The following is a 13,096-nucleotide window of genomic DNA, read 5'->3' as shown; positions in this document are numbered from 1 at the left end:
AATTATAAAACTGTAATGGAAAGAGGTGTACACAAAAGATATATATATACAGTATATAAGATAATAATACATGCATACATACTACAAAAACAGTGGCAAAATAGACAAATTATAGATTCAGTGAATTTTTTTTCATGTTCTTTTTAATATTTTGAGATGATACAATCGTTAAACATTTAAAGAGATTATTATACAATTATGTATTTAACTGAATATAAAAATAATTACATCTCTGTCAAATTATATAATGCTTCTTCATTAATACTCTTCCCATTTTTAAAGTAAACAGTTGGTGTATATATATATATATTTTTTTACATATTATTTTACATATCCATTATCTATATGCAGTGGATATGGAACCACACTTACAAGGTTTTACTTGAAGTTTAATCTGATGTCAAACCAAGCATGTTGTTCAAGCTGAGGGTCAACTTGGCATCATCTTCCTTGCTAGTAGTATCAACTACCGGATAGTTCTTATCAGCATCAGGCTTTGTGACTTTAAATGTTCCTCTATTCACTTTTGTAGGGCTGCTTGGTTCTGGAGATATGCTGAAATCTGGGCTTGTGGTACGTGTATTAGACAACCTCAGCCTTTCCATGATATCTACAGCGACTGTCTGTTCATTGACCCCAACAGATGGAGATGAAGCTTTCAGATTTGTCTTGACTGACGAGACCGAGGCAGCCTCGTCAGTAATGGTTTTCGCAAGGTCTGTATTGTGGTCAACTGCTCTACCGAGTTCTTTCAAGATATTGTCAATGTTGCTGACTGGCAAGCTGTGAGTCCTGAAGACAGGTATATCTTGGGTGAGTTTTATTTCTGAAGTGGTACCATCTACTTCTTGTGATTTAAAATGTGTATCCTCATTCTTTGTTTTGTTACGTTTGAAGGGCCATTTTATCCCACGTTTGGAGCCCTCAGCTTCAGCATTGATGCCTGGAACATCTACATCAACCCCAGCATTTGGTAGACTCAAGTCAACATCAGGACTGCAAACCTCGGGTGCTGATAGCTTTAGATCTGGTCCACTTACATCAGCAGCAATGTCAACATCAGGAGATTTGACTTTTGGGCTAGACAGATTAAACTTTTTGAATGTTGGGAATTTCAGCTTTCCTTTTGGAGCAGTGAAGTCAACGTCTGCTGTGGGAACATCTACATCAACCCCAGCATTTGGTAGACTCAAGTCAACATCAGGACTGCAAACCTCAGGTGCTGATAGCTTTAGATCTGGTCCACTTACATCAGCAGCAATGTCAACATCAGGAGATTTGACTTTTGGGCTAGACAGGTTAAACTTTTTGAATGTTGGGAATTTCAGCTTTCCTTTTGGAGCAGTCAAGTCAACGTCTGCTGTGGGAACATCTACATCAATCCCAGCATTGGGTAGGCTCATGTCAACATCAGGAGTACCAATACCAGGTGCAGATAGGTTTAGATCTGGCCCACTTAGATCAGCAGCAATGTCAACATCGGGGGACTTAACTTTTGGACCAGACAAGTTCAAGTTTTTGAATTTTGGGAGCTTCAGTTTTCCTTTGGGAGTATTGATGTCAACATCTGCAGAGGGAAGCTTTATATCAGCATCTGGGACTTTGACACTTGCATCAACTGTTGGAGATGAGAGGCTGAGATCAGGAGCTTCTGCATTAAAGTCAATCCCAGGACTCTTCACTTTAGGACCAGAAAGGTCAACTTTTGGTTTCTTAATTGAAATCAGTTTCAGCTTTCCAGATGGAGCATTTAAGTCTGGGGAATTGACATCTACACTGGGAACACTGACTTCAGCTTTTGGTAAAGTTGCATTTACATCAGGCACACTGATCTCAGCTTTGGAAAGATTTAGGTCAGCACCAAGTGCATTTAATTTTCCTTCAAGTTTGGGAACCGAGAGATCTAGATCTGTGTTAGCATTCAGCTCAGGCCCTTTTACTTTTGGCTCAGACATATTCAGTTTTGGCAAATTGAAATGTGGCATCTTGAATGTTCCAGATGTGGCATTAATGTCCACGTCTGGGACTTTTAGGTTCGCATCCGGTCCTTCAAGCTCTGCTTTTGGCAAGTTTATGTCTACATGTGGAGTGGGAAGATTTGGTGACTTTAGATTTCCCCCAATGTTCGTAGTTGGAGCTTTTAAGTTGGCTTTTGGCAAACCAAAGTCTAAAGAGGGAGCAGAAATGTCACCTTCAACTTTAGGTGTGGAAAGACTAAGATCAGGTGTTTTAACATCTACATTAGGCCCCTTGAGTTCTGCTGTAGGGATGTTGACATCTACATCAGGTGCATCTAATTTTGGTGTTTTAACCCGAGATCCAGAAAGACCAAACTTGGGAAACTTCAAGTGAGGTAGCTTGATTTTGCCAGAGGGGGCATCAATGTCTATTTTAGGAGCATTTAAGTCAATTTCCGGGGCTTTGAGATCTACATTTGGACTTTTGATATTAGTATCTGGCAAGTTCAGATCCACATCTGGAGCACTTAATTTGCCCTCCACTTTGGGTGCTGAAAGACTGAGATCTGGAGCTTTCAGGTCTAGGTCCGGTGCTTGGAGATCTGCCTGTGCATTGAGGCCTACATCTGGACCTTTTACTTTTGGCTCAGACAGATTCAGTTTTGGCAAATTGAAATGTGGCATCTTAAATGTTCCAGATGTGGCATTAATGTCCACGTCTGGGACTTTTAGGTTCGCATCCGGTCCTTCAAGCTCTGCTTTTGGCAAGTTTATGTCTACATGTGGAGTGGGAAGATTTGGTGACTTTAGATTTCCCCCAATGTTCGCAGTTGGAGCTTTTAAGTTGGCTTTTGGCAAACCAAAGTCTAAAGAGGGAGCAGAAATGTCACCTTCAACTTTAGGTGTGGAAAGACTAAGATCAGGTGTTTTAACATCTACATTAGGCCCCTTGAGTTCTGCTGTAGGGATGTTGACATCTACATCAGGTGCATCTAATTTTGGTGTTTTAACCCGAGGTCCAGAAAGACCAAACTTGGGAAACTTCAAGTGAGGTAGCTTGATTTTGCCAGAGGGGGCATCAATGTCTATTTTAGGAGCATTTAAGTCAATGTCTGGGGCTTTGAGATCTACATTTGGACTTTTGATATTAGCATCTGGCAAGTTCAGATCCACATCTGGAGCACTTAATTTGCCCTCCACTTCGGGTGCTGAAAGACTGAGATCTGGAGCTTTCAGGTCTAGGTCCGGTGCTTGGAGATCTGCCTGTGCATTGAGGTCTACATCCGAACCTTTCATTTTTGGTCCAGATAGATTTATTTTAGGCATTTTAAAATGCGGCTTCTTTAGCTTTCCAGATGGAGCTTCAATATCAATATCTGGTGCCTGCACATCAACAGCTGGAGTTTTAATGTCTAGATCCGGTGCAGAAAGGTTGAGGTTTGGTGCTCGGAGATCTCCCTGTGCATTGAGGTCTACATCTGGACCTTTAATTTTTGGCCCAGATAGATTTATTTTAGGCAGTTTAACATCCGGCTTCTTTAGCTTTCCAGATGGAGCTTCAATATCAATATCTGGTGCCTGCACATCAACAACTGGAGTTTTAATGTCTAGATCCGGTGCAGAAAGGTTGAGGTTTGGTGCTCGGAGATCTCCCTGTGCATTGAGGTCTACATCTGGACCTTTAATTTTTGGCCCAGATAGATTTATTTTAGGCAGTTTAACATCCGGCTTCTTTAGCTTTCCAGATGGAGCTTCAATGTCAATATCTGGTGCCTGCACATCAACAGCTGGAGTTTTAATGTCTAGATCCGGTGCAGAGAGGTTGAGGTTTGGTGCTCGGAGATCTCCCTGTCCATTGAGGTCTACATCTGGACCTTTAATTTTTGGCCCAGATAGATTTATTTTAGGCATTTTAAAATGCGACTTCTTTAGCTTTCCAGATGGAGCTTCAATGTCAATATCTGGTGCCTGCACATCAACAGCTGGAGTTTTAATGTCTAAATCCGGTGCAGAGAGGTTGAGGTTTGGTGCCTTGACATCTAGATTCGGTCCTTCCAGTTCAGCTTTGGGCAGATTCATATCTACCCTTGGAGCCGACATGCTCAAGTCTGATGCTTGTATCCCTGCATTTAGATCTGGAGTTTTCAACTTTGATTTATGTAAGTTTAGCTTTGGCATTTTAAAAGTTGACTTGTGCTTTGCAGATGGAGCATGAACATCTATATCAGGTGCTTTTACATTAACATCTGTGTTTGTATCTATCTTTGGTGCTGAGAGACTCAAATCAGGTGTTGATACATTGGCATCAACACTCGCCTCTGGTACTTTTACTTTTGTAGTTTTTGCTTTCTTTAATTTGGAAAATTTAAACTTGCCAGAGGGAGGTTCAATATTTACTTTTGGTGTTTCGATGTCAAGGTTTGGACCACTGAGCTCAGGTTTTGCCAAGGTCATGTCTACTTCAGGGGTGTTCATTTCTCCATTAATCTTTGGGGCTGACAGATTTAGCTTAGGGGTTTTTAGGTCAGCGTTTATGTCTGTGGTGGTTAAATTCACATCACCATCAACCTTTGGTTTTTTAGCATGTAAATTGAAGTTGGGCATTTTGAACTTCTTCGTTTTGGTCTTCAATTCAGGTTTATCCACATTAACAGAAACACCCGGAGTGTTTAGACTAGGGGTGGAGACACTGACATCAGGGACTTCTAAAGTGCCATCCAGACCTGCTCCTTCGAGATTTGGTGCAGACATGCCAAAAGCTGGCCTTTTGAACCCTGGGCGGCTGAAGTTTGGTGTGGCATTCTTTAGCTCAATCTGTGGCATTTCTGCATTTACTGTTGGGGTTGAGATGCCACCCTTGAGGCTAGGGGCATTTATCTGTCCATTCAGTCCATTAACCTGAACACCTGGTGCTTGAAGTCCTGCCTCACTGTTCAATCGGAGATCACCAAGGGACTAAAGAGGAAGAAGAGATGAAGACATGATGAGACCTGTTAGCTCCTATTTTATTTTTATTTTTTTAATTCACAAGATTGCTTACCACTCCTGCTTTTAGGTCTTTTGTTGTCTTAAGTTCAAGGTTGTTGTCATAGGGCTCAATGATTTTGATCAGTTTTAGCACATCATCTTTACTAAGGTGGTCCAGATGTATTGTTGCAGAAACAAGCTGATGTCCTGGAAGAAACAAAAAGAGAGGATACGGTATGTTACAGAATCTATGAAGTTTGCTTGTATGATTGAGGCAACATATCGGATACATGCTCACTTTATGTGAGTTATTTACCTTTCTGCTGGTTAATTGCTGGATTTGTGATTCCTGTGACGACGGCCCCTCCTTTCTCTGTGCCCTCCAGAGTTACACTCTTTGTTTCTCCATTCTGCACATGAACAAGGTGACTTACTACCACATATTGAAGTGTTTTGTTTATAATCTCATATATACACTTAATATTATATGCTTCAGGAAAAAATTATTTTACTCTGCCATGGCAAGGATGTAATCAGAGGTAAAATTAATGTGTGAAATGTAATTAAAGGTGCTGTAAACGATTGTTAGCCACGTTGAAACTTCCAGCAGACTTAACCATTGAATCAGACACGCCCTGTCTTCTGAATGGCTTAAATCTGACTACATCTGTCAGGTAATAGGGATAATATTGCTATTTTGGAGACAGGGTACTTACCATCATGTCTTAACTCCTTTAAATACAACTGGACATGTCATGAAAATCAGTTTTCAGGAGATCTGTCAAAACAAAAACAACAAGACAATGTAATCATTTGGGAATGGTGTTATGTGAGTGAGCATTCAATTGAAAATATTTTTTAAAATGTACATTTAAAATTTGCAAGTGAAATGACTGACAGGCCCACTGACCTAAAGTCATTCCACCAAGCATTTTATTGTAGTATTTTTAGGAACATACAAAGGAAGTACAGTGACTAATCGGAATTTGAATTTGAGGCTAGTTTCAGACCACAGAGCAAGAGAACCCCCTGCTGATTCAGAACAAAGCATCTATTACACAAAATGTCATGACATCGTTACTCTATAAATGGGCATAAGTGTGCAGTTACTTCCTTGCTGCCTTTGTAAGCCCTTCCCACACTCCTTTAGACACTTGTTACATCTATATTGCATCATTTTCAGTAGCCTTGCACATTGACTGGGAATGAAGATAATATGAAGCACCGCTGTTACAGGTTTTTAAAAGATGAATTGCTTGATAGTTGCATTTTTTTATCAATATAACTTCTTTGAATATTTACTAAAAACATTGCGCTTTGAAGAAGGGAAAGAGGAAGTAGCAGTGAAAAGTTAGGAACCACCTCCAGTTTTTCCAAGACAGAGATGTAATCGGCTGTAATGCAGTTCTAGTTAATCAGATGTTCAACAAGACCAGACCTCACCTCATAGTGAGAACGTGTTTGTTAAAAGGTTGTTTGCAAACCACATTTCTTAAAAACAAGTTGCTTAAAAATCAATTGTAAAGTCAAAGGTCTGCAACCTGGCAGCCAATCACATGGGCTGTGACTTTATGACATCATGACATCTTCAATCTCACACTAAGGTTTGAGCTAACATCGTATAGGCTTGCGAAGTCTTTTTTTATATAAAGAAGAAATGTCATAACCTTACATATGTGCAAAATATAGCATCTACAGGCCCAACTTTTCAGATTTCAGAGAGTAAAACACGTGTGCGTGTGGTTTTTGTCAGGAATGCTTTAGGAATGGATGGACTGTGGAGAATGAGGAGAACCAGTTTGTTTAGATGAAAGAAAGATGAGGAGATAAATACCAGGGGCCTGATGTAAAAATGTTACATATGCACACAAAAAAGGCATTAGAATGTGCATACGCAATTTTCCACATACAGTGCATATCAATATATATATATAAAAATAATTAACAATGTAATTTGACTGCACAAATGGCATTTTATAGTCTGTATCTCATATTTTCCTAATGTCTTGTACAAACATGGTATCACGTTGATGGGAATATGAAAATGGAAATGATATGCATAGTAAAACTAAGTTTCAAGTTTGGTTTATTTATATAGCACCATTAAAACAGCAGCAGCTGACCAATGTGCTAGATACAAGCAAAAGCAGCAGAAAACTAATTTCACAAGTAAAATCAGAGACAATTTTTAAACTAAATAGCAAAAGAAAATCTAAATACTAACTGAAGTCAAATACAAAAATAAGGAACATTAAAAGCAATGTCTATATCAAATAATTAGTTTTGAGCAAAGATTTAAAGGCACGTTCTCCTCTTTTGAGCAGTGAGCAATTTATGACTACCGGAGCGAAGAGCTTGAGAAGGGTTATAGAAGTTCAGATAGATATGAGGGGGCTAAGTTGTTTTGGGACTTAAAAACAAAGACTAAGGTTTTAAACTCCACTCTAAAGTGGAGTAAAAGTTTTGCTGACGCATTTTAAACCAACTGGAGATGAGCCAAGGAAGTGTTCATTCCACAATTTTTGAGTTACAGTACTCTAAACGTGATGATATAAAAACATGAATTAAAACTAGGCATTTTAAGCTCCATATATGGTTATAGACGGGCTGGAGATGCATGTATACATTTTCCACTGACTGGGTTTTATAAAGGAATTTTGCGCAGGTTCTGGCATACGCGTGGCTTTATAAATCTCAAAACTTTTGTGCATATGCACACTTTTAAGATGAAATCTACGCAAAGTTTTGAAATCTACCCCAGCAGGTCCCTCTGGTTCTCTTTTGCCTTCTTCCCCTAAATGTCTGTTTTCCAATTTTATCTGATTTGTCTAAAGCACATTGTTCAGACTGTGATTGGAAGGGCTATATGGGCTTGACAATATAGTGAAGATTTTTAGTGTGAAAATCAGAATGATATAATTACTCAAAAAAGCCTTGAGTTTAATCAGCATTGTGAATCATCTAACGTGTCACCTTGCTGCTAAAAAGTCATCTTTGTTATCATAATAGTATAATTATAGCCTGCACGTGATGCACGATGAATCAGTAATAACGTTTCAGCTTAGCAAAATAACAATGTTTCTCCTGTTCACATTTTTGTGAATGTTTTCAGTTTCTAAGCTAGTATTAATCACTAAAACCTCAATAGACTCACATTTATAACAACATTAGCAAAGGCTACAGCAAACACATATTAAAGGAGCTGCTTCAATATCAGAACAGTTTTAATATTTTTTCCATACTTGTGCCTCTACATCTTGCAAGTAAGTGAATTTATCAAAGATGCCTAAACACAAAAACATGATGCAGGATGATAAATTACACTATGATGTTCTCTCTGATTCTGTATGTTTTATATGAGCAGCAATGAACCGAACAGTGGAGAATGAGCCACTTACCCAAAGACGTTCATGTATCTGTAGCTGCTAGTGTTGACACCTCTACACTCCAGGTGAATATGACTGTCATCCTCTCTGTCATGGGGTTTCCATCAAATAAATGCTTTTGGAGCCGCCAAACAGGTTCTACAACATCAGCATGACAACCACACACACCGAAACTACAGATACAGAGAGTAAGTTTGAAAGTGATGCCTAGGATTGTTAGTTTAGATGTACCTTTTTGGCATGACGCACTGAAATGTTCTTGTATGTTTTGAATCAGTTGTGATGTTTTTTGGGGGTCTTCTGCATCATGGAGAACTTTAGTTCAGACAGACAGGCGGCAGTGGCTCAGTGGTTCATGTAGGTTGTCTACAAACCGGAAGGTTGGTGGTTCAATCCCCGGTTCCACCTGACCAAGTGTCGAGGTGTCCATGAGCAAGACACCTAACCCCAGCTGCTCCCGACGAGCTGGATCGCCTTGCATGGCTGACACCGCCGTCGGTGTATGAATGAGTGAGTGAATGGGTGAATGTGAGGCAATATTGTAAAGCGCTTTGGTGGCCATTGGGTCTGTGAAAGCGCTATATAAATGCAGTCCATTTACCATTTACCATAGACTTGCCAAAGCGACAGTGATTTGATCAGATAGCCAAAAATAATAATCTAGAAAGGAAAAACCTGCATTTGTTAATGTCATATATAGAAAATGTCATAACTGAACTATATATGCTGAGCTAAACTATGTTTTAGTTGAGGATGTGGGAGTGTCTATGGTAGCTAAGGCCCTGCATTCAGATCATTAGAAACTTAACATAAACATTCCTTGAGAATTTTTTTTTTTAAATGTGTTTTGTCAACAGTGAAATATTGCAAGCAAACTGTTGTGTTTGCAAGGGTTTGGCCTTACAGTCTTGAGCCACACACCCTTCTCCCTTCACGTAGTTCTTTCTAAGATGCATTTGAATGCTTAGGACTACAGAAAGGTTTCGGCTGGATGTTTTGAAAGTTTCAGTTAAGGGATTGTTTGGCCAGAAATAAAAAATCTTTCTTTCTTTTTTCTGTGTGACATTAAAGAAGATATTTTGAAAAAACTTCAACATTGGACCTGATTGACTTTCGTTGACGTTCTTCAAAATATCTTTCTTTGTGAGGGTGAATAAATGATGACAGAATTTTAGGGTGAACTATTCCTTGAACACGCCACACCCACAAACCCGGATTGAAAAGTATTTCGGAAGTGATTGTTCACATTTCTCAGCACTACTGAGACATATTCGGTTAAATTAACCCACAAACGTCCAACAGGAAACTGATGTCTTGTTGAAAAGTACTTAAAAGTTTGGAAAAGATGTCTAATGAAACAAACATAATGAAATCTTAATTAGCATTTGTTGTTCTGAAATGATTTGTAATTCTGGCATATGATAAAGACTTTATTGTAAGAGTTCTTTTTTGTTTCATTTCATGAACTGTAGTACATCCACATTTCTAAGTGATAAGTAATATGTTTTAGAATGCTCTGAAAAGTATTACTATTAGTCACCCACCTTGCAACCACAAGCTCTTGACAGCACAAATGAAACATTTATCCTAACCACTATTCATAACAGAAAACAGCTTCTAAGTCTTACAAGACGAGACTATGTCAATGCAGATATGTAACAGTGATTAATGGACAATACACTTGTGTGAATGTTTACAGTTTATGAAAGTTTATGAATGGAATGAAATTTTTCATTGATTGGGCATCTGCCTTTTATTTTTGCCTATTATAATACCTTTAAACATTACTATGTCATTATTTACTATTTTACATATACAGTTTTTGGACTTTTTGATTATGCGTTTATAAAAAAAAAGTTTGTTTATGCATTTTTTTACAGTTAATTTGCTATTTGTACTATTTGTAATACTTTTTTATAACTTAGATTTGCTGTCCCTATATCGCTGTCATTATAAAATCACACCAAACAAGGTTTTCATTCGTTTTTTTTTTTTTTTTTTATGATAGAAATGAAAAGGGGCATGGATATGGAAGAACATCTCTGCTGGAGCGAGTGATAGTATGAAAATCAGAAATCAGAAAAATCTTACATCATGATCAGAGAGTAGATTATTAGTATCATTTCCAAACTGATTTAAAACAGAAATAAATGATTTCTTTTTTCTTTTAAGTGTAAAGTTCATGGGCTTTCTAACAAGTCAGTCAAAGGCTTCCACAATTCAAAATTTCCACACATAGTGAAACATTTGCAGAAGTTTCATTTTTCAAGATTTCAAGAGTAGCCAAAAGTGCATCTGAAGATTCACCCATATATGACCTGTTTTCTCTGTGTACTCAGCAAAGCTCCTATTGACTGCACTGCATGAACAGCCACAGATGTATTACCAAACCTCAAAAGAAGTGTTTTAGAGAGGAAAGCACCTTGTGTGCTTAGCGTAGGCTAATGCATGAAGCTTGACTGTGGCATTGAGCTTGTGCACATGTTGTGGCAAGAGCAGTACTTTCGCCTTAAGGGATGACTTTGGAGTTGAGTCTTTGACTTTTATTTATTCGAGTTACATCCAAGTCTTAGCGTCTGGGCATCAGGTATGAACTTGCCTCTCTCATTGTATCTCTGTAATGAAATACATTCACCAGAAAGCGGGAAACAAAAGCCCTCCTCGAGCTGTAAACGTGTTAAGGCCTCACCATTAATTAAGGAAGAACCTCATAGTGATGGAAGCAAAAACACAATAATGAATGTTTCTTCACGCTTCAAACAGGTGTCTGTATCAGTACAGCAATGCCAGCCATGGCAATCTAGAGGAGCACAGAAAGAGCATTTTACTCAGTGTGGTCCTAGTTGAGAGGTGAATTTTTTTAGTTTATTTGTTGGCTGCTTTCGCTGTGGTAGCCTACTATGTTGTGCTATGAAATGTGGTTGGGCAACTGGTGAAAAACACATTTTTGTCATTGCACATACCACCATCAACACAGTACTGAATGCTTCAGATACCACTGATCCGGTTGTGACATACTCACATTGTTTAAAGAAACACTGACAATTAAGATGCCACACAAGCTTTTGTTTATTCTATTTACAAAAAGTTCTGACCCTCAGACCATAATTTAATACATCATATAGATAAAACATTTTTTTTTTAAATTAACCTAAAAATAAACACGTTTTTAAATAAACATTACTATTTCTTGAAATATGGTTACTTTTATGTATTTTATCATTTTTCACAACTGTTTCTTGAAACACTGATAGCAATTTATTTGGTTGCACTTTATTTTTACAGTATGTGTAGCTACTTTCAATGTAATTACAGTGTACTTACTAAGAAAGTACTGAGTAATACAAGGTAACATGGGTTACGATTAGATTTAGGAGTAGGTTCAGGACTAGTAGTTATTGTAATTACTACAAGTATATAGTACATGTGAACAGGACTGTAAAATAATGTGCTTCCCTTTATTTTACAATCCTGTTCCCCATGTACTTATTACAACTTGGTAATAAGGAGCTAACCCTGAACCTAGACCTAAACCTAACCTTAACCCCCGTTGTCACCTATAAAATAAAATCAGGCAATGGCAAAGACAGCCTTCATGCTGAAGGTCCTCTTTCTACATTTTAGGCTACATGTTATGAGCTCAACAACATAACAGGCTCTGGTGAGTTTTATTTTTTATGTTTTATTATATTATTAAGTAACTATGGTTATATTTTATGTCACATTAATGAAATGTCAAATAATTGAAAAGAAAATGCTTGGGATTTTTACATAATTTTCCCGATTTTAAGTAGGTTGTTTAGTAGCTACCAATGCCAGAAAAACAAAATGGCTGCTGCATTTAATAGGCCACTTGCATGATTGCATTTTGTAAACAAAGAGAAAAGTAGGCCTAAGTGTCTCCCAGAAACACAAATTTCATATAATCCTCAAGAGGGATAAAAGTATACACTTTTAGCTTACCACCCTTTACATATCCTTCTGGGCTATAGCAAAGAATATAGATTATTTAATATTAGAGTAGTAGCAGAAGTGAATAAAAATAGATGTGGTCTGGGGGAGGTGGAGGAATGCCGGAATAATTGTCATGGAAGTGAGATAAATATTTAAGCAGTTTATTTTAAAGGCCCTATAATTACAGTTACTGTCTAAACCAATTTATGACTCATTGTGAAAATAACACAAAGTCTGTAGGACATCCATATACAAATTGAGGGTCTATACAATTTAGGGTAATTCATACATGTCTGACATTCCTGTTGGTTCCTGTAACATGCATGGCCATTGAGTCAGTGTTGTTGGCACTGCGTAGTCTCCTTGTACACTAGGTGCGGCAGAGATTGAGCGTTGTGAACACACTTCAGCGGAATGCCACCACTCCACATTCTCATGCAGGTATTTGAAACCCAATGCAACTGCACAACTAAGGCCAAAGAGAGCCATGAAAAGATCACCGTTTTAACAGATATCCAGCGGTCAGGACGTGCGAATGGTGGAGTGGTAGCAGTGTCTCTTAAGGGCATTAAGGTCACTTGTAGAACTAGAGAGCAAGGCAAAGTTTCTCCAGCTGGACTATAACTGTGTTTCTTCAACTAAGAGCTTATTTTAATTGTATTTCAGAGGAGAATTCTGTTGTCTTAGTATGTTTATTTATTATTTATTTAAGTAATAAAAATGAGCACTATTGTCATTTCTACTACGGTTCAAATTATTGTTTAGCAATAGCAGCATTGTAAATGACATTTTTAACATTTTGGAATAAAATGGATGATTTTGTCTCTCTAA

At 38.0% G+C, this 13,096-nt stretch overlaps 1 protein-coding gene across 1 annotated transcript; it reads right to left on the bottom strand.

Moving 5' to 3' along the window:
• Positions 1–160: 160 nt before the first annotated feature.
• On the bottom strand, positions 161–8,387 carry LOC308680138 (uncharacterized protein). The gene is made up of 5 exons (XM_081348088.1): positions 8,324–8,387; positions 5,642–5,703; positions 5,242–5,335; positions 4,999–5,132; positions 161–4,913 (listed from the first exon to the last, which is right to left on the bottom strand). Exons 2-5 carry the CDS (start codon positions 5,645–5,647, stop codon positions 390–392), a joined length of 4,758 nt encoding a protein of 1,585 aa, XP_081204214.1. The 5' UTR covers positions 5,648–5,703; positions 8,324–8,387; the 3' UTR covers positions 161–389.
• Between the last annotated feature and the right edge of the window lie 4,709 nt (positions 8,388–13,096).

This window comes from Scardinius erythrophthalmus (assembly GCF_964197995.2).
Source record: "Scardinius erythrophthalmus genome assembly, chromosome: 19".
Classification (NCBI taxonomy): Eukaryota; Metazoa; Chordata; class Actinopteri; order Cypriniformes; family Leuciscidae; genus Scardinius; species Scardinius erythrophthalmus.
This window is presented reverse-complemented; position numbering and strand designations above follow the sequence as displayed.

Coding starts and splice junctions, on each gene's coding strand:
- LOC308680138 (XM_081348088.1), bottom strand. Junction 5,133..5,241: donor AGCAATTAACCAGCAGAAAG/GTAAATAACTCA, acceptor TGTTTCTTCCAG/GACATCAGCTTGTTTCTGCA. Junction 4,914..4,998: donor AAGACCTAAAAGCAGGAGTG/GTAAGCAATCTT, acceptor CTTCCTCTTTAG/TCCCTTGGTGATCTCCGATT.